At 36.4% G+C, this 23187-nt stretch overlaps 1 protein-coding gene across 4 annotated transcripts in view; it reads left to right on the forward strand.

Moving 5' to 3' along the window:
* CMC1 (C-X9-C motif containing 1) overlaps window positions 1-23187 on the forward strand; it is a 124721-nt gene that overhangs the window by 70397 nt on the left and 31137 nt on the right. For 3 of the 4 annotated variants that reach the window (XM_060110941.1, XM_060110943.1, XM_060110942.1), the window contains exon 2: window positions 5013-5102. In XM_060110941.1, the coding sequence (XP_059966924.1) occupies window positions 5013-5102 (90 nt within the window). Of the gene's footprint in view, window positions 1-3046; window positions 3187-5012; window positions 5103-23187 lie in introns of all 4 variants that reach the window. The other variant, XM_060110944.1, reaches the window with a different exon arrangement.

Here is a 23187-nt window from a genome sequence, read left to right on the forward strand (position 1 = left end):
TTTATCTTTCAAATAGAATGTAGATATCTTACTACCACCAAAGTTGCTTTATCCTCTTTCCTTTATCATGAAGTCATCTTTAATATTATCTATATACATTGAGAATGCTATAATTTTTGCTTCTGTCAAAAATAATTTTTAAAATTCAAGAAAAGAATAGTTTATTACATTTATTCTTTGTGTTGCCCTTTCTTCATTCCTGTTTTTCTGAGTTTCCTTTTGTTAATATTTCCTTCCTGTCTGAATAACTTCCTCTAGCCATTCTTTTACAACAGGTCTGCTGGCAAGAAATTACCTTAGCTTCCTTTCCTCTGAGTTATCTTTATTTTATCTTCAATCCTGAAAAACATTTTTTCTGGTTATAGAATTTTTGATTGACAGGTCTTTTCTTTTAGTACTTGAAAATACTGTGACAATTCCTTCTGGCCTCTGGTTTCTGAAGAGAAAGGCTTTGACTTTTGAATTTTTGTTCTGCTATATTTCTCTCTGATGCCTTGAAGATTTTTTTTTGAATTTTTGAATTTTATTTTTTTATACAGCAGTTTCTTATTAGTCATCAGTTTTATACACATCAGTGTATACATGTCAGTCCCAATCGCCCAATTCAGCACACCACCATCCCCTCCCCACCGTGGCTTTCCTCCCTAGGTGTCCATACCTTTGTTCTCTACATCTGTGTCTCAGCTTCTGTCCTGCACCTTGAAGATTTTTCTTTCTCATTTTCCGAAGTATGATTATGATTTGTCTGGGTGTGTATTTCTTTAGGTTTTTAACTGTTTGCTTGAATGGATTGGTTTTTGTCTTTTGACTAGTTTGTAAAGGTGTCAGTCATTTCTTCAAATATTTTTTCAACCGTGCATTCTTTTTACCTCTTTTTCTGAGACTGTGGCAAAATCAGTGTTAGATCTTTTCTTCTTGTCTTGCAGGTTCCTGAGCCCCACTTCATTTTTTATTTTTTATTTTTTTATTTTTTTTTTAATTTTTTTTTTTGCAGTATGCGGGCCTCTCACTGCTGTGGCCCCTCCCGTTGCGGAGCGCAGGCTCCGGATGCGCAGGCCCAGCGGCCATGGCTCACGGGCCCAGCCGCTCCGCGGCATATGGGATCCTCCCAGACCGGGGCACGAACCCGTATCCCCTGCATCGGCAGGCGGACTCTCAACCACTGCGCCACCAGGGAGGCCCCACTTCATTTTTTAAAAAGCCATTTTCTATTTTATAGATTGGAAGATTATTATTGAATTATTTTCTAGCCCTCTGACTTTTTATTATGTCATTTCCATTTGATTTTTGTATATTAATCTTGTATTGGGAAGCCTTGCTAAACTCATGTACTAGTTCTAGTAACTTTTTGTAGATTCTATTGGATTTTCTATATAGATGATTATATGATCTTTGAGTAACTATGGTTTTATTTTTTCCTTTTCAATCTGGAAGCCTTTTATTTTTCTTGCCTTATTGCACTGGCTAGAACATCCAGTATAATGCTGAATAGAAATGGTAAGAGCAGACTTCTTTATCTTTTGTTCCCTGTTTTAGGAGGAAAACATTCAGTGTTTCACCATTAAACATGATATCAGCAGTGGGTTTTTCTTTAGATGCCGTTTATCCTGTTGAGGAAGTTTCCTTCTGTTCCTACTGTATTGAGGGTTTTAATTAGGAATGGATATTAGGTTTTTGTCAAATGTATTTTCTGTGGTTTGTTGTCATAACCATGTGTCTTTCCTTCTTTAGTTTTTTAATATGATGAATTACATTTCTTGACTTTTGAATATTAAATGAAGCTGCAGTCCTGGGATAGACACCACCTAGTCATGAAGTATTATCCTTTTTTGTATTGCTGAATTCAATTTGCTCATCTTTTGTAAAGAGTTTTACATCTGTATTCATGATGGGATATTGGACTGTAGTTTTCTTTTCTTGTAATGTCTTTATCTGGTTTTGGTATCAGGGTAATGCTGGCTTCAGAGCAGTTTTCTGAAAGAGTTCATATGAAATTGGTATTATTTCTTTCTTAAATGTTTGGACACATTCACCAGTGAGGCTCTCTGGGTCTCGAATTTTTTTGTGAGAAAGCTTTTAACTACAGATTCAATTTTCTTAATAGATATAGGGCTCTACTGGTTATATGTCCTTTTGAGTTAGGTTTGGTTATTTGTGTTTTTCAAGGAATTTGTCCACTTCATCTTCATTGTCAAATTTATTGACCTACATTTAAAGATCACTTAAATACATTATTATTATATAAAAATGTGTATCATTTCTGATCTTTGTGACCTCCTGTTTTTACTGGCAAAGTGGTTTATCAGTTTTAATAATGTTTTCAAAGAACCAGTTGTGGTTTCTTTGCTTTTCTCTATCATTTTGCTTGTTTGTTTTGGTTTCTATTTCATTGATTTATGCTTAGGTCTTCATTATTTCTTTTCTTTGCTTTGTGTTTCTTTATTCTTTTTCTAATTTCTCAAGGTGGAAGATTAAGTCATTGATTTAAGACCATCCTTTTTTTCCAATGTAAACTTATAGTGCTATAAATTTTTCTATCAGTACTGTTTTAGCTGCATCACACAAATTTTGATATGTTATATTTTCTTTCATTTCAAAATACTTTCTAATTTCCCTTTTCATTTCTTCCTAGACCCATGGGTTATTTTAAAGTGTGTTATTTAGTGTCCAAATGTTTGAAGATTATCAAGAGATCCTTTTTTTACTCATTTCTACTTTAAATACACTGGTGTCAGGGAACATACTTTGTATAATTTGAGTTCTTTTACACTTATTAAGATTTGTTTCATAGCCCAGACTATAGTTTATCTTGGTAAATATTCAGCTGTTATTGAGTGGAGTATTCTATAAACATTAGGTCAAGTTAATTGATGATGTTGTTCAAGTACTCTATGGTTTTAACATGTAAATTTAAATGTATGTTTTCTAATATGACTTATATATTTATCATGGATTAATTTTATTTGATCAGAATATATTCTCTATTACTTCTTGTGGCAGATTTTATTTTACAAAGAAGGTTACAACAGTATCTTCCCTCCCTCAGGCTCCGTGTGATGTGGCCCTCTCCCTCCACTGGAGTGTAGGCTGAGCCCAGTGACTTGAAATCAACATAAGGTAGCAGGAACAAGGCTGCATGGCTTCCACAACAGGCTCAGAAAAGGCCACCTACCCGCTGAACCCTGTGTAGGTGATTTGGCCTTTCCAGTCCGCATATCAGATAAATATGTGAAGAAAGAAGTCTTCTTGACAGTAAATCCTCCAGCCCCAGCTTTTGCAGCTATTGAAGTCAGAGCCTGTGGCTGGAGTCTTCCCAGATGGGCCCCAGACACAGAAGCAGAGAAGAGTCACTTCTGCTCTACCTGCCTGAACTCCTGCCCATGGGCTCCCTGTGCATACAGAAGAGTTCTTGTTTTCCATCACCACATTGGATTAGTGGCTTGGTTTGTCGCACTGTGATAAAGATCACTTCTTTTTCAGTGGGGTTGAAAGAGATAAACTTTTCAGTTCCTACATATCTGAAAATATCTTTAATTTCACTCTAATTGGCTCTGGAATTCTTGGATATAAAGTAATTCTTTCTCAGAACTTTGATGTTATTTCATCATTATCTTCTTGCATCCACATCTTGCCCGTGAAACGTGATGTAAATCTGGTCCTTGTTCCTCTGTGTGGTGATTTTTTTTTTCCCTTTTGAAGCTTTTAGGATTTTTGAACTTCAGATATTTCATCAAAGTGCATTTAGGTGACCTATGATTTGTTTCTTTCTGAGGACTCATGTCTTTTATTTGCTTCAGTATATTATATTTATTTGAAAATCTTATTTTCTTTACTCTTTTCACCCTCTTAGGAGTTGTTTACTTCTTGCTTAATTACAGTTGGGTTCTCCTTTTCACTGTGTTGTCCTTCAACAAATTTAGGTGATTCTTGGCTGTTTGGTTGTTGCTGATTTTGTTTGCTTTTTGAGATGCCCTCTTACCCTCTCTACAAATACTGTATCACTTCATAGCTGCATCCAGAGGATGTTGGGAACCAGAAAAAGTTTAGGGGTTCCTGGTCTTAAGTGTCACTAGGTAGATACTGAGAGACTTTCTGATGTTTTGGAGATAAGTGCCTGTATTTACTTATTTTACCTGTGGTCTGAAGGCAGCAGAAGAGTGACCTCCTTTGGCTCCTGCTGCGGTATTTCGACCACTAATGCTTTGGTTTCCTCTAGGGATGTCTCCTTCTCCCCGTTTCTGCTGCTTCAGAGCGTGGAGCATGCTTCCTACTTTTGGTATCAGTTTTTTCCTGGGAAAAAACTCTGGGGATAAGATTGCCTCCTTTAATCTGATCTCATCTGCCTTTTGCCTTTCAGAATTCCTGATCATTTGGAGGATACTTACCCCTTTGGATTTCAGGGTTCTCTAGGAATTTGAGGAGCAGGTGGGAGTTTGGAGCAGGTGCTCCGGCTGCTGTTTTAGTCTAACTGAGGTAGTTCTATTTAAAGTGCACAGAAACCTCCTGTAGTTTGTTCTTCTATGCACACGAGTTCCATTTTTTCTTCTTCTGCCAGCTCTTTCTTAAGCTACTCTTGTTACTGGGTAGAGAAACTACTCACATGTCTCTTAATCTTGGATCTCTTCATCTATCCTTGGATCTCAGTACTGTATTGCTAAAAATCCTCTTTTTGTGGATTATATGAATTAAAAAATTATAACACTTTATGACTTTAATTTTGCCAAGACTACATGGAATGTGTTATCAAATAAAAGTGTTGCAACGTAGTTTGCAGAGTGTTTTAGAAAGATGTTACCTACACTCTCACATTTTTTTCTTTTGTATATAAAACAATATTTAGAATGATTTTCAGCGACTAAAGAATCACAATTTCATGAGGTCATAGAAGAGTCACTTTTTAATATATTTGCATAGGCTTTTATTTTAAGTAGACCAGAGTGCTTATTTTTCCCCTAAACTGGTGATTTACCTGAGACTTTACTATAATAAAGGAAGATGTTTTTTTTTTTCAGAGCATCATCTCAGACATGTCGAAAAAGATGTTTTGATCCCCAAAATAATGAGAGAAAAGGCCCGAGAGAGATGTTTTGAACAAGTTCAAGGTAAGATTCAAATATTCATATGAAGATCAAATACGTTTTTTATAACATGATCTGAATTTAATCCTTAGCCTTGGAATCAAGTAGTCAGTGAATTAATATGTATGAATTGCTTCTTACCCTTTCACTCAGATACCAGTATTTCAGCTTTCAGAACTTCCAGGCAGTGTTCAATTCATTTACAATTTAAAAATATTCTCCCAGATTCCTAGTAAAAAGCATTTTTTCCCAGATGTACAGTTATATATAGAGAAAAACTTGTATTCATATTTTGGAGAAACAAGTTATTCTGGTGATTCTGATAGGGAAAGAAGAAGCATCAAATGTAATGTGTGCCTGTTTTTCCTCTATCAACATATTCATATAGGAATATAGTCTAAGATGATTTTCTTTGGTGTTGTTGTCTATTACTGAATTGTTAATGGAATCCCAGTAGTACTTACAAGTCTTTTTAAAAATTTCTCTATATTCTACATTTCTGAGCAGCAGATATTTATGTAAATGCATGCACTAGACACCCACATATGCACATATTCTTTGAAAAATGTTTTTTAATATAAAATATGCCTGTATTCTATAAATCTAGAGATATGTTGATTAATATGTAATATTATAGTGAAAAATATAAACAAAGGCATAGAAGATGAAAAATGAGGCCATAAATGATGGGTAATTAGAAAAGCAGATAGCAGTATTATAGTAGAAATGTCTTTTCATAAAAATCTTCCTCTTGGAATGTCCACGGCAAAGAAACAGTGGTAAAATTGTGCTGACATGGACTGTTTTCCTGGCAGCCCTGTAGCCTTCGTTGAGGGACCACAGTAATGCTTAGTGGGGCTGATGGGCTGCAGTGCCCTGCAAGTTTCTCTGCAGGAAGCCAGGCTGTGTCAGCTGTAGTTTGGGGACTGTGTCAATAACATTTAGGTGCTAGGCACATTTCTGTCCCTTAGATCCTATCTCCTTAGAGAATGACCTCTGGGACTGATGGACAAAGGCAATAAAAGAATAGTTCCTCAGAACTGACATTGTGTGATGGTCATTTCTTAAATGATTTATTATGAGCTATTCCCATTTTAGATCCACCTATAAATTAGGTTTGAATTAAATCCATCTGTAAATTATTAACAAGTTATCAGTAATTTATTAGTATCATTTGATGGTCTTGCTTTCATTATGAATTAGTTGTATAATCAGAGCACCTTCCTTTCCCCCACCCCCAGATGTCAGAAGTTACTCCATTGGCACCTGCGGGTAGGGTTCACTGCACACCTGGCGTCAGCGGGTGTCATGCTGATGGTCTCAAGAGGTAACCCTCCACCTGCCTCATAGGACTTTAAAAAAATATCCTGATTCAAGTGAGGGAGGATAAAACTTAAAAATGGATAACAAAATTATAGGGTTTTGTAACACGTTATTCTGATATCTAGAATGAAAGAAAGCTAGATAACTCAATTATAGGCTTCTTACATGATTCAGATGAAAATGTGAAATAGTCGAGTTTGGGTTTCAGAACTACCCTTGCTTTGCTCTTAGACAATGAAACTTTGTTTTTGGTCTTTGAAATGAAAGAAATATAGTATAACTTTAAAATATTTGTGTTACACACCTGTTACTTTGTAATGGTACAGAAAAGAAAATGTTTAGTTTTTGCTTCTTTATCAAAACTTAAGTTACTTAGGATGTTGACTTTTTTTTTATACCATACTTAAAATCTTCTGAAGACTGAAAGCGTCTTAAAATTTGAGATCCATTTGAGTTATTTCAATGCATTTGTCCCTACTAGAACACGTTATAACAAATGATCTTTGAGTATTTGAATTTTTATAGATAATCATATATTGATTTTTTGTCAGGCCATATGGTCCAAAACAGTGTTTTAGAATCTAAAATTGATTATTTTATAAAAGTATTATCTTCCCGTTTAACCATGTGAACTAGGAGAGAACATAAACTGGCATTGCTCAAGTGGGAGCAGAACAGCTACATTTAAACTGAACAATAAGACGGAATTTAGAATCAGAACACTTCCATTGTGGTTTATTTATTATTTATAGCCTTTGTTTTATTAAATAATTACAGGATTTTACATAAAAGCATTATGCATCCTAATTGTGCAGTTCTTGAGTAAAGATATAGGAATTCTAATAAGTGATCTGATTTTCTGCTAAATGCCTGAAACATGATTATGTAGGAAAGCTTTTCTGTTTTTTTTTTTTTTTTTTTTCCATGTCATTTCAACCTGGCTGATCATAAGAATTGGGTCAGGCTGCCAGCAACTTAGGTTTGTGAAGGGAATGGAACAGCTTTTCCAGTGACAAAGAGAAATGAAATCACTTTCAATGAAAAAAAAGATGCCTCATTATAGTCACCAACAGCAGTTATTGACAGCTACACTTCCTATTAACAAGGAGCATTTAACTAAGAGTTTGGCTGTTGGATCTTTGGACTTGATCTAATTTGCTAGCATTAATTAGTTTCTTTTGAGCACAGACACTTGGTGCTCACAGCTATAGATTTGGAGGGCTAATTAGGATAGAAAATTGAACAGAATGGGGTAAGGCATTAACCTTCAACCATTACCAGCTGGGACACTGATAAAGACCACAGCATCCAAATGCTCCCTATTGATGTGAAGAGTACCCTAATGAATATCAATTTCAGCCAGGTTGCTATATTCTTACTAGTTCTCTCTTCATTATAAGTTTTAACCAGCTTCTCTGATCCCTTCATTATCTATATGTACACTATTGGGTTTTACTCTACACTGATTTAGTCTGCATTGCACATTTCACCTTCTGTTTAAACACACTTAAAATTTGTCTTAAGTAGTGGATAATGTTTAGAATGTTTCATTGTTATAGCCCCTGATACTTCTAAAATTTAACTTTTATCTATAATTACATGATTCTAATTCTACAGTTAATTTTTATGAAGTCATGATAACTTTGCCATTTCCATCTAATGAAAATTATAACCTGAAACAAGAAAATCTCAGCTTTTGGGTGACAGTTAAGCAGTGTTTGTATTAAACTGGTGTCAACTTATCTTTGTCTTTATAAAATAGATTTTTTTGTTTCCTTTTGAAGAGAAAAATAATGCTCATCACTTTTTCCTTTATAACTTAGTTTTGATTTGATAAGTAAAGATGGCTTGACTTGGGGATTAGATACAGAATTGAGAATCTGGATCTCACTACTACATAAACTTTCACAAGATTATAAACTCTGTTGGTAAAGCATACATCAAAGGAAAGGCAATTGAACAAGGGATTTAAATAGAAAACTTCATAATGTTCTTCTTTTGCCAGTGGTATTAGTGGCAGTGAGTAGAGCCACTAAAATAAACGACCGAAGTAACACAATGAATGCTGAATACACTGGGAATGGAACGGAAGAAAAATTCTGGAATGGCCAGTCTCTGCCTTACTCCCTTCAGTCTCCCCACCTCCCAAAAGCCAAAACAGAAGTCCCCTTCCATCAAGTGGGATGGTGGAATCATTGCTTTTTCTTGAATCAGGGACTTACCAATGTGTGGTGTTTTAGGAGGATGGTTTGATGACCTCTGGAGGCTACTTCCCACTCTGACTTTTCCCATGCGTTTGACTCTTCACTAATTTAATGATCTATATTTTCTATGTTAGTAATATTTTAAAAAATATTGTTGGTCATACATAATGGTAAAGTATGCATTCTAGTGCTATAAAGTTTTTTTTTCTGGAAATAGAGGCTTTATAAGAAAAAGAGTCACTGAATTGCTGTGTTTTATAAAAATTCATTGTATTTCTTTGCTTTTTTGAAATGCATAATTGGCATTTGATATAACATCTCTATGCTGAGTAAAGAAGTTTGCCTTAAAAATAGTAAGAACCTTTTTTTCTTTTTGTTATGACAGATCAAGACCAGAAAAGTACTTTGACATCAGGGGTGGCCTGAAACTTTCTTTAACCTGGATATATTCTCCAACTCACTCCTTTCATCCCTTGGGCCTTCTTTTATCATATTTCAGTGTTTCTTTTATATCACTGTTTTCTGTGACAGTCTTTTTGATCTGCTGGCCAATAGGTAGGATTGGTTCTAAAGGAATTGTATAAAGTATAAGGAAGCATGGATCATTTATTTGACAATCACAGAACTGTTGTTAAATAACACAGAAGCTTGATAAAATGCCTGCCGTCTTTATCAGTCACTCACAACTGAAATATGTTATATTTTGCTAAATTCCAAAGATGGATGAATTAACAAAAAAAGAAATTCAAATTAAGAATGCTTAGGATATTCTTTTTTTTTTTTTTTTTTTTTTTTTGGCAGTACACAGGCCTCTCACTGTTGTGGCCTCTCCCGTTGCGGAGCACAGGCTCAGCGGCCATGGCTCACAGGCCCAGCCGCTCCGCAGCATGTGGGATCTTCCCAGACCGGGGCACGAACCCATGTCCCCTGCATCGGCAGGTGGACTCTCAACCACTGCGCCACCAGGGAAGCCCCAGGATTTTCTTTAGGATATTTGCAGGCAGAGAACTACCAAGACATCATTAAAACAAATTAGAGGGCTGCAGACTGTAAATGGTCAAAGTAATCAATCTTCTATCCAACTCTGTTACTTGAACCTGCCCAAAACTTTTCATTTGTTGTTTGAATTGTATGTGTATTATCACATGTATTTTTGCCATTTAACTGGTTCACCAATGTTAAGTCACATTGAAGTAGAGATTCAACACATCTTTAGACTGGTTTGGATATGTTAGGAGGATAATATATAAAATCACAAAATATGAGCATCTTTTATGTATAAGAGTATGTTATATATTCTAAGAAATATAAAGAGATTTAAGGCACAAGTCCTCTTCTTTGGACCTACACTGGACTGTGTCAGGGTCCCCAAGACCACTCCTGAGTTTGGTGATTTCCTACAAAGACTCATAGTACTAAGCATATAGTCATACTGATGGCTAAGATTTATTAGAGCAAAACCAGCAAAGGGAAGAGGCACATGGGACGAAGTCCAGAGGAAACCAGGTGCAAGCTTCCTAGAGTTCTCTCCTGGTAGAGTCAGTCAGCGTGAGGTTAATTCCACCATGGTTGAATTGTGACAACGTGTGAAATGTCTCCGGGGGAACTCGTTAGAGACTCGGTCCTCAGACTTAACTGGGAGTCGGTCACGTGGCAGCCTCTGCATAGTAGAGACTCCCAGAAGGAAAGCAGGTGTTGAACACAAACCACATGGTTTACCCAGTTTAGGCACAGTGAGTAGCTCTCATCAATTAGGGAATGGTGGGAATGCTCCCCAAATCCAGGTCCTGACACCAGCTAAGGTCCAGCCTTGTAAGCAGGCCTTTCGAAGGAGAGTGGTGTCAGGCCTGCCATGGTAACTCTTTTCTGCACATGGACACAGTAAAAGTTATTGTGGATTTAATAACTTTATAATACTTAATTAAATAATTATATGTTCAATCAAAGTTACTATGTATGTCTGTTGGGCCTGATGTCATGCCAGTGGCATCATGAATAATAGACCTCTGTCAGTCACAAGTAGAGCTGAATGATTTTTAAAACAACTGAGCAAAGTATATGATATGGTCATTGCTCATTGGCTTAGTAGTTCTCACTTACATTTATTAATTCACACTTCTGTTGTAGGACTAAATGATTGTCTTGACTTACTGGTCTTGTTTCTGAATAATGCCAATTTTGTAATAAAATTATCTGTAATTGGACATTAGTACTCCTCTTGAATAAAATGGCTAGTTCTTCTTTCACAAAGAAAGGTGCAGTATGTTTTAGTTTTAGAAGTTAAGTTAAATTTTTTTTTGAATTTTATTTTATTTATTTATTTTATACAGCAGGTTCTTATTAGTTATCCATTTTATACATATTAGTGTATATATGTCAATCCCAATTTCCCAGTTCATCTCCCACCCCCCCCACTTTTATCTAAATTTTTAATTGACTAAATTAGCAGGGAATATTGTCAGAGCAGATGAATCTAGTGTTTTTAACAACTGATTTATGCAACTCGTCTCTGAAGGTATAAGAGTGAAAAGTCTACATTTGAACACAAAACCAAAAAATTACATGGCTTGAAACTTACAAATATTGTTAAAATGAGTAAATATTATTAACAAAAATGTGAGTTATAACTTCTATCAGTATTAACAAGTTTGTATTATTTTCCTAGTTTCCTAGCTATTCAACTTTCAGTTATTTTTCTGTAATAGACTTAAATCCTTTCATCTTATGAGCAATTAATCCAAAACTAAGTGTCATCTTTAAACAGTATCATGTCCTTGTATGTAAAACCTGAGTATGAGATCACACTTCATTTAAGCTATCTGATGATCCTTGAGTTGTGATTGGGATTCTAATCAGAGCCTGTGACTGGTAAACTTCTTGAAAATACACACAAATAGTTATATTTTTACTAAATACATTCTTATAGAAATCTTATATGTCTGTGGAAAATAAAGGGGAAGTTTGGTTTGTACAGAACCCTGGAATGCACTAGATTGGTAGGTTTAGAACTGTTTAAAAAATAATCAGTTCTTTTTGGGATGGGGCTAGAATTTGTTTCAAACTGTAACGTCTAAAACAGATAAAAGCACTATTTTTTTGTGTATTACAAATTACTGATTTTGTTACATTTACAGAGTCAGTACATGAAAACAATTATTTTCAGGAAGCAAATTTGAAATCAGATGTTATAACAGTTGTTGCCTAGTATGTATCTCCCAGTTAATTTTTGAGGTTCAGTTTTTTGAGGGATGCAAAATATAGAGTAAATCCTAAATCACATAAGGAAGTAGTTCTAAATAGTAATGATTTCTTATGATTTACTCAGATTTTCACAGTATTGTTCAATTAAATAGATATAATAGAAAAATTTTGTTCTGAGGCCCATAAACAAGTTTTTCTGGCATCATATTTTATTACATTGGCTGTCTCCAAAGTGTCAGCATTTGATAATACTATTTGCATATGTTTTAGTGTGTTGGTCAATTATTACATGACTAAAAATATATTTTTACAAAGCTGGAACGGAATTTTCAGATTCTCTTAGGTACTTGAATGGACCCTTAGGGTTATATGGAACGTGGTCATTCAAAAACATTTACTGAGTATTTCCCACTTAGTAGTCACCATTATATGAACAGTAAATAAAACAAAGACATTTGCCATGATAGCCCTTAGATTTCAGTGAAGGAGGGAGATAAATATTGTAAGTTATTATAAGTAAATATAAGTGACCTGGAGAATAATAAAGTTGGGTAAGGCAGTGGGGAGGGTGGTGGTGTTAGAAGGGGCTGCAGTTTTTAGTAGGTGGTCAGCATGGGTCTCACTAAGATGGTGACATTTGAACAGAATTCTTGCAGGAGGTGAAGGAGTGAGATGTGTGGCATCTCTGGGAGGAATGATGTGAACAGGAGTAGCATGTGAAAAGATGCTGAGGCACTGGATGCAGCTGGCATGTTTGAGGAGCACCAGGAAGGTCCCTGTGGTTAGGGTGGGATGAGTGAGGAGGAGAGCTGGAATTGAGCATTCAGGAGGGTGACAGTGGATAGAATCAGGGTCTTGTGGGCACTGAGGAGCCAAATGAAAGCTAGTGATGGCTTAGAGCAGTGGAAGGAGACGGGGTCTGATCTGCAATGTGCTAGCATCACTTGCCGCTGCATTAAGAGTAGATGGGATGGGGCAAGGGCAGACCAGGGACGCCAGTTTAGGGATGTGACCGTGATGGTCCAGCTGATAGAGGGTGGTGAAGTGGAAGGGTGGTAATGGGGGAGATGGTAAGAATGAGCGCACCCAGGGTGTATTTTGAAGACAGAGTGAAGAGAGAAAAAGACGACTCCCTGTTACTTGTCCTGAGCAAGTAATGGATGGAGTTGTGGTTAACAGAGATGGGGAAGCCTGTGTGTGGAGAAATTTTATTATTTTATTTTAGTTTTTCACGATCGATAGATCAGGAGTCTAGTTCTGGACATGAACTTTGAGGTGTCAGGTAGACGGCTAAGTTTGAAGCCACTGTATTGGACGGTAGTAAAAATTCGTCACTCTTTTCAAGGGAAACAAAGGAGGCGAGTGTTTATCCAATTGTGGTGGTTCTGGTATTTTTCTAATATTTTTGTGTAAGTGTCAATTTTCTTGGTGTGCATTTGATACATGTCGATTTGGACAGTGATAAAGACTGACATTTTTGTTCCTTGGTTTTTTTGTTTGTTTGTTTTTTGTGGTACGCGGGCTCCTCACTGTTGTGGCCTCTCCCGTTGCGGAGCACAGGCTCCGGACGTGCAGGCTCAGTGGCCATGGCTCACGGACCTAGCCGCTCTGCGGCATGTGGATCTTCCTGGACTGGGGCACGAACCCATGTCCCCTGCATCGGCAAGGCGGACTCTCAACTCGTCCCTGCGCCATCAGGGAAGCCCCTGTTCCTTGGTTTTAAGGTTCTACCTGGTCCACTTACATTCCAGAATTAAATCATGATTATACTGATTTGTTAATTCATCAAACTGTCCTTCAGTACTGCTGGCTGCAGTATCTGGTGCTGGGTACCTGGTCTCACACCACAGTGAAGAGGCTAAATTAGCCATTTGTATCAAATGACGTGTGGTCAAAGGCAGCAAATACCGTTTCTCTGTGCCGACTCTGATGAGTTGGAAGTGGCTGCCCAGCACACTGCTGCTGTGTCAGACATGAGTGGTGGATTTGGTAGGTGATGATATGCTTTGTCTAGTACTTGTCCTTTTGGCCTACGTGCTAGTTTATTTGTAGTTAACTGCTTTTTAGTTACTGATCTTGTTTGCTGTGTATTATTTATCCCTGCCTTCACCTAGATTGAAAAGTTACTTTCTTCCAATAGCTTAAGCAGTTTTTATTATTCACTTCATTTTCTGGGAACACCTCTAATGCTGTTTTCTGTAACACTCTTTTTGGGGCTGTAGCCCTAACATATATACACTGTAGACCATTCACTCATTAAAAATGTGGTCATACTCACATAGCATAATAATTTGAGGTACATGTTGAACTTAAATGTTTATTTTTATAATTTACAAAATGACAATGAGGTATCACCTCACACCGGTCAGAATGGCCATTATCAAAAAATCTACAAACAATAAATGCTGGAGAGGGTGTGGAGAAAAGGAATCCTCTTGCACTGTTGGTGGGAATGTAAATTGATACAGCCACTATGGAGAACAGTATGGAGGTTCCTAAAAAAACTAAAAATAGAATTACCATATGACCCAGCAATCCCACTACTGGTTACATACCCAGAGAAAACCATAATTCAAAAAGAGACATGCACCCCAGCGTTCACGCAGCACTATTTATGATATAGCCAGGTCATGGAAGCAACCTAAATGCCCATCGACAGATAAATGGATAAAGATGTGGTACATATATACAATGGAATATTACTCAGCCATAAAAAGGAATGAAATTGGGTCAGGTGTAGAGATGTGGATGGACCTAGAGACTGTCATATAGAGTGAAGTAAGTCAGAGAGAGAAGAACAAATATCGTATATTAACGCATACATGTGGAATCTAGAAAAATGGTACGGATGAACCTGTTTGCGAGGCAGATGTAGAGAACAAACATACGGACACCAAGCGGGTAAGGGGGGGCAGGATGAATTGGGAGATTGGGATTGACGTATGTACACTAATATGTATAAAATAGATAACTAGTAAGAACCTGCTGTATAACACAGGGAACTCTACTCAGTGCTCTGTGGTGACCTAAATGGGAAGGAAATCTGAAAAAGAGGGGATATATGTATACATATAGCTGATTCACTTCGCTGTACGGTAGAAACTAACACAACATGGTGAAACAACTATACCCCAATTAAAAACAAACCAATACTTTCTGATGTTTAGTTTTTAGTGAAATTGAAAGCCTTCTCGATTTTTATTACCTTGTTAATCATATGAAAAATACACTCAAACTATTATGTGGTAATTACTAGTTGATTTTATGAAGGATCGTTAACAAATCTGAACACGTTCATAATGCTGAGTTTAAAGAAGCATGATATAAAATTGTATACCGAGTATTATCCTAATTATAACAAAATGATAGATTCATATAGAAAAAAATACATTCAAAATTTAATAATAAGGGGCTTCCCTGGTGGTGCAATGGTTGAGAGTCCGCCTGCCATTGCAGGGGACACGGGTTCATGCCCCGGTCTGGGAGGATCCCACATGCCATGAAGTGGCTAGGCCTGTGAGCCATGGCCGCTGAGCCTGCACGTCCGGAGCCTGTGCTCCGCAATGGGAGAGGCCACAACAGTGAGAGGCCCATGTACCGCCAAAAAAAAAAAAAAAATTAACAATAATACCTGGAAATGTGGGAAGGAAAAAGGTGGATCATAGGTTATTTCTTTTCCTACGTGTAGTTTTTTTTTTTCATATTCTTCAAAGTGAAAACATTACTTTCTTGAAATAAGCTTTTTATATGTCCTGTATGTGCAAATTATAAGTACATAACTTGATGAATTATGACAGAGTAAACGTATTTGTGTAACCACTATTGAGGTCAAGAAACAGAAATGACCAGAAGAAAGAAGAAAAAAGAATGAAAAGAATTGAGGACAGTCTCAGAGACCTCTGGGACAATATTAAATGTACCAACATTTGAATTATAAGGGTCCCAGAAGAAGAAGAGAAAAAGGGACTGAGAAAATATTGAAGAGCTTATAGTTGAAAACTTCCCTAATATGGGAAAGGAAATACTTAATCAAGTCCAGGAAGCACAGAGAGTCCCATACAGGATAAATCCAAGGAGAAACACGCCAAGACACATTAATCAAACTATCAAAAATAAAATACAAAGAAAAAATATTAAAAGCAGCAAGGGAAAAACAACAAATAACATACAAGGGAATCCCCATAAGGTTAACAGCTGATCTTTCAGCAGAAACTCTACAAGCCAGAAGGGAGTGGCAGGACATATTTAAAGTGATGAAGTAGAAAAACCTACAACGAAGATAACTCTACCCAGCAAGGATCTCATTCAGATTTGATGGAGAAATTAAAACCTTTACAGACAAGCAAAAGCTAAGAGAATTCAGGACAACCAAACTAGCTTTACAGCAAATGCTAAAGGAGCTTCTCTAGGCAGGAAACAAAAGAGATGGTAAAGATCTATAATAACAAACCCAAAACAATTAAGAAAATGATAATAGGAACATACATATCAATAATTAGTTTAAATGTAAATGGATTACATGCTCCAACCAAAAGACACAGACTGGCTGAACGGATAGAAAGACAAGACCCATATGTATGCTGTCTACAAGAGACCAACTTCAGACCTAGGAACACGTACAGACTGAAAGTGAGGGGAAGGAAAAAGATACTCCGTGCAAATGGAAATCAAAAGAAAGCTGTAGTAGCAATTCTCATATCAGACAAAATATACATTAAAACAAAGACTATTACAAGTGACAAAGAAGGACACTACATAATGATCAAGGGATCAATCCAAGAAAAAGATATAACAGTTGTAAATATTTATGCACCCGACATAAGAGCACCTCAATACATAAGGCAAATTCTAATAGGCATAAAAGGAGAAATTGACAGTATCACACTCATAGTACGGGACTTTAACACCCCACTTTCACCAACGGACAGATCATCCAAAATGAAGATAAATAAGGAAACACAAGCTTTAAATGATACATTAAACAAGATGGACTTAATTGATATTTATAGGACACACCATCCAAAAACAACAGAATACACTTTATTCTCAAGTTCTCATGGAACATTCTCCAGGATAGATTATATCTTGGTTCACAAATTAAGCCTTGGTAAATTTAAGAAGATTGAAATCATATCAAGGATCTTTTCTGACCACAACGCTATGAGACTAGATAACAATTACAGGAAAAACTCTGTAAAAAATGCAAACACATGGAGGCTAAACAGTACACTACTTAATAACCAAGATATCTCTGAAGAAATCAAAGAGGAAATCAAAAAATACCTAAAAACAAATGACAGTGAAATCACAAGGACCCAAAACCTATGGGATGCAGCAAAAGCAGTTCTAAGAGGGAAGTTTATAGCAATACAATCCTACCTTAAGAAATAAGAAACATCTCAAATAAACAACCTAACCTTATACCTAAAGAAATTAGAGAAAGAAGAAAAAAAACCCCAAAGTTAGGAGGAAAGAAATCAAGATCAGATCAGAAATAAATGAAAAAGAAATGAAGGAAATGACAGCAAAGATGAATAAAACTAAAAGCTGGTTCTTTGAGAAGATAAACAAAGTTGATAAACCATTAGCCAGACTCATCAAGGAAAAAAGGGAGAAGACAAACCAATAGAATTAGTAATGAAAAATGAGAAGTAACAACTGACACTGCAGAAATACCAAGGATCATGAGAGATTACTACAAGCAACTCTATGTCAATAAAATGGACAACCTGGAAGAAATGGACAAATTCTTAGAAAAGCACAACCTTCCAAGACTGAACCAGGAAGAAATAGAAAATATGAGCAGGCCAATCACAAGCACTGAAATTGAAACTGTGATTAAAAATCTTCCAACAAACAAAAGCCCAGGACCAGATGGCTTCACAGGCGAATTCAATCAAACACTTAGAGAAGAGCTAATACCTATCCTTCTTAAACTCTTCCAAAATATAGCAGAGGGAGGAACACTCCCAAACTCATTCTACGAGGCCACCATCACCCTGATACCAAAACCAAAGATGTCACAAAAAAAGAAAACTACAGGCCAATATCACTGATGAATATAGATGCAAAAATCCTCAACAAAATACTAGCAAACAGAATCCAACAGCACATTAAAAGGATCATACAATATGATCAGGTGGGGTTTATCCCAGGAATGCAAGGATTTTTCAGTATATGCAAAACAATCAATTTGATACACCATATTAACAAATTGAAGGAGAAAAACCATATGATCATCTCAATAGATAAAGAGAAAGCTTTCGACAAAATTCAGCACCCATATATGATAAAAAAACTCTGCAGCATGTAGGCATAGAGGGGACTTACTTCAACCTAATAAAGGCCATATGTGACAAACCCACAGCCAGCCTCATCCTCAGTGGTGAAAAAATGAAACCATTTCCACTAAGATCAGGAACAAGACAAGGTTGTCCACTCTCACCACTATTATTCAACATAGTTTTTTGGAGGTTTTAGCCACAGCAATCGGAGAAGAAAAAGAAATAAAAGGAATCCAAATCAGAAAAGAAGAAGTAAAGCTGTCACTGTTTGCAGATGATATGATAGTATACATAGAGAATCCTAAAGATGCTACCAGAAGACTGCTAGAGCTAATCGATGAATCTGGTAAAGTAGCATGATACAAAATGAACACACAGAGATCTGTGGCATTCCTATACACTAATGATGAAAAGTTTGAAAGTGAAATTAAGAAAACACTGCCATTTACCATTGCAACAAAAAGAATAAAATACCTAGGAATAAACCTACCTAAAGAGACAGAAGACCTGTATGCAGAAAATTATAAGACACTGATGAAAGAAATTAAAGATGATGCAGGTAGATGGAGAGATATACCATGTTCTTGGATTGGAAGAATCAACATTGTGAAAATGACTCTACTACCCAAAGCAATATACAGATTCAATGCAATCCCTATCAAACTACCACTGGCATTTTTCACAGAACTAGAACAAAAAATTTCACTATTTGTATGGAAACACAAAAGACCCTGAATAGCCAAAGCAATCTTGAGAAAGAAAAGTGGAGCTGGAGGATTCAAGCTCCCTGCCTTCAGACTATACTACAAAGCTACAGTAATCAAGACTGGCACAAAAACAGAAAGATAGATCAATTGAACAGGATAGAAAGCCCAGAGATAAACCCACACACATATGGTCACCTTATCTTTGATAAAAGAGGCAGAAATATGCAATGGAGAAAAGACAGCCTCTTCAATAAGTGGTGCTGGGAAAACTGTACAGCTATATGTAAAAGAATGAAAATAGAATACTCCCTAACACCATACACAAAAATAAACTCAAAATGGGTTAAAGACCTAAATGTGAGGCCAGACACTATCAAACCCTTTGAGGAAAACATAGGCAAAACACTCTTATGACATAAATCACAGCAAAATCCTTTCTGACCCAGCTCCTAGAGAAATGGAAATAAGAACAAACAAATGGGACCTAATGAAACTTAAAAGCTTTTGCACAGCAAAGGCAACCATAAAGAAGACGAAAAGACAACCCTCAGTATGAGAGGAAATATTTGCAAATGAAGCAACTGACAGAGGATTAATCTCCAAAATCTACAAGCAGCTCATGCAGCTCAATATCAAAAAAACAAGCAACACGATACAGAAATGGGCAGAAGATCTAAATAGATACTTCTCCAAAGAATATATACAGATTGCTAACAAACACATGAAACAATGCTGAACGTCATTAATCATTAGAGAAATGCAAATTAAAAGTAGAATGCGGTATCACCTCACACCTGTTAGAATGGGCATCATCAAAAAATCTACAAACAATAAATGCTGGAGAGGGTGTGGAAATAAGGGAACCCTCTTGCATTGTTGGTGGGAATGTAAATTGATACAGCCAGTATGGAGAACAGTATGGAGGTTCCTTATAAAACTAAAAATTGAACTACCATACGACCCAGCAATCCCACTACTGGGCATATACCCTGAGAAAACCATAATTCAAAAAGAGTCACGTACCACAATGTTCATTGCAGCTCTTTACAATAGCTAGGACATGGAAGCATCCTAAGTGTCCATCAACAGATGAATGGATAAAGAAGATGTGGCACATATATACAATGGGATATTACTCAGCCATAAAAAGAAACGAAATTGAGTTATTTGTAGTGCGGTGGATGGACCTAGAGTCTGTCATACAGAGTGAAGTAAGTCAGAAAGAGAAAAACACATAACGTATGCCAACACCTATATATGGAATCTAAAAATAAAAAGGTCATGAAGAACCCACGGGCAAGGCGGGAATAAAGATGCAGACCTACTAGAGAATGGACTTGAGGTCACAGGTAGGGGGAAGGGTAAGCTGGGACAAGGAGAGTGGTAGTGTATATATGGACATATATACAGTACCAAATGTAAAATAGATAGCTAGTGGGAAGCAGTTACATAGCACAGGGAGATCAGCTTGGTGCTTTGTGACCAGGTAGAAGGGTGGGATAGGGAGGGTGGGAGGGAGACGAAAGAGGAAGGAGATATGTGGATATATGCATATGTATAACTGATTCACTTTGTTATAAAGCAGAAATTAACACACCATTGTGAAGCAATTATAGTCCAATAAAAATGTTAAAAAAAAACTGTCTACAAATTGAGTTAAAATTTTGTTCTAGTTAGCGAGTATGTATTATAGAGTATATATACAAGCATGAGAGTTGGCCCTTTAAAAATCTTATTTGTATTAAAAAACACACATATATGACTTATCAAGTTATTACGTTATTATTGTAATCCTGTATATCGTCCAGGGAAACTCTCAGCTCATTCTGTTAACTCTGGTCATATATGTATATTAGACTTGTATATGCCCAGTTTCTGAGTTTCACTAAAAAGAGGCCGAGTCCAATATATCATTGTTGAGTTGTATAGGTTAGTTAGTGTCCTTGGTAGGTAATATTCTTTTCCCATTGATACAATGACTCTTTTTTTGCTCCGTCAGTGTTTTGAGTGGGCCTATTTGAATATAAACACTTCTTCCTCACAATGCAGAGTTAGTTTAGATGGGCAGCCAGCAAACCTCTTCATGTTTTTGACCTTGAAGGAACGTTGGTTTTCCTATACATAGTGGTTTATACTGGGTAATTTATAGGGTTAATTGTTATTGAGATTGGATTCTTCACCTTTTTCCCTATACATTTTAACGTGCCATTTAATGAATGTAAAGTTATGCAAAGCATTCATATTAAATAGACTTGTTAAGTATGACTTTCCTATCTGCTACATGGTTCCTACTGAGAGTGTTAATATTCAAATATTCATTTATGATGGGGGTTATTCGGGAATATGCCTAATAAAAATATACCATATTCTTCATCTTCAAATTATCACTGTTAAAGAATGCATTCCGTAATGATATTTTTCAGCAGTGGATGGAATATCTCAGTTTTCTTCTATTTTCTTTTCGTTTTAAAGGAAAAGTTCCAAGGTCATGGCATCTATAAGCTGGTTAGGAACTGACGTATACTATGGAGTAAAAATTGAAGCTGAGTTGCCCTCTAGGGGTTCAGTTTTAACACAACACATTTTGAAATATGTAATGAGATCTTTGGGGGAGGGGTCCATCTGCTGAATGGGGAGTCTGTTCATTTTCTGTGTCCTGTGACTAGTCAGAGCAAGCTGACTTCACTAGTGAAAATGAGAATGTCCCGGTATTGTAACCTACAGGCAGTTTAATCAAACATCCTTTTTGGGATTTTTTGGTTTGCTTTTAAAGTCAGCATGTGTGCCAGACTAATCCAATCATCAAAGTATTTTCAAGAATTATTTGATGATTGATCCACGAATTCTTTTCTGATGCTCCTTTGCCTCCTCAGTGTCACTTCTTAAGCACTTTTAGGTCAGCTGCCTTCCCTCTTCTGCCCAGACCCAGTGCAGACCCTAGTGAAGTGGTTTAATTGTGAATCTTTATTCTCTCAGGATGTGATAATGAGATTTGAGTGGCATCTTTGTGGACTGGGCCTCCAGCCTAAATGGTGCCCAGCTTTATATTGCTTGAGGTCCAGTTCTCTTCGGACTCTGTCTCTGGCACAAAGTGCTCTACTGTGTAATTGTAGAGTTAGGCTCTTTACTGTTTAGAAAGAGGGAGCAATTTTTTTTTCCATTATTGAAAATGTTAACTGAACTTGGACTTGAGTAAATGGTAAATATGAAGTTTATTTTGTGTGTAGATATTTAAATGTTTTGTATATTTCAGCACATTTGTATATCAAATATAAAAATTCACATGGTTATTGATATATTTTTAAAACGTTAGTGTGTATTGTGTGTTTGTGTGCATGTATGTTTTAATAATGCTCTTTGATTCCCTTTGACAGGTGCTATAAAACTTTATTCCTTTAAATATATATTTTTCACCTCTGTACTTATATTGAGATTTTCCATTCTTTTTCTCATGGTTATGGAAAAACCTTGATTACTGTCAGAACCTATTTTTTAATCATTAATTTGTAATTGTTTTTAAAGTTCGGGTTTTATCTGTTAATTATTTTAATACCTGAAAACTCATTGGATTTTGATATATATTAAAATATTAAATTGGCTGTGGTGTAGATTTGTGCTGTCCAGTTTAGTAGTCACTAGTCACAGGAGCTACTTCAGTTTTCTTAGTGACACTACCCACGCTTCACATGCTCACTAGCCACATGTGGACTGTGGCTGCCATATTGTATAATCCAGACACTAATCATCACCACCACTGCAGAAAGTTTTATGGGACAACAGCGGTATAGATATATGAATCATCTTCTTCAGTGTATTTTTTTTTTTTTTTTTTTTTTTTTGTTGTTGTTGTTGGTACGCGGGCCTCTCACTGTTGTGGCCTCTCCCGTTGCGGAGCACAGGCTCTGGACGCGCAGGCTCAGCGGCCATGGCTCATGGGCCTAGCCACTCCGCGGCATATGGGACCTTCCCGGTCTGGGGCACGAACCTGTGTCCCCTGCATCAGCAGGCGGACTCTCAACCACTGCGCCACCAGGGAAGCCCTTCAGTGTATTTTTTAAAACATCTTAATGCTGGTAGTTCCCTGTGTAAAATGAACTGAAACGTATAAACATTATATGCCTTTATATTTTCTTCTCTTTAATCAAAAGACTATTTTGGAAATAACTGTAATTGAAACGGATCACACATGAAATACTTTTACCTTTCTATTTATCTTAAAGATCAGCCTTTATTACAAGCTGAGTGATATCAAATGATGTAATAAAAATTATATATTTTTGAAATATGTAAATATATCTACTTTATCTCCATCTTGTGGTAGAAATATATGGAAATCCTGTTCTTAAGAATATAGTTAAACTGTATACATCTTTACACTGACTTACCCTGC

Source organism: Mesoplodon densirostris, chromosome 10 (genome assembly GCF_025265405.1).
Source record: "Mesoplodon densirostris isolate mMesDen1 chromosome 10, mMesDen1 primary haplotype, whole genome shotgun sequence".
Lineage (NCBI taxonomy): Eukaryota > Metazoa > Chordata > Mammalia > Artiodactyla > Ziphiidae > Mesoplodon > Mesoplodon densirostris.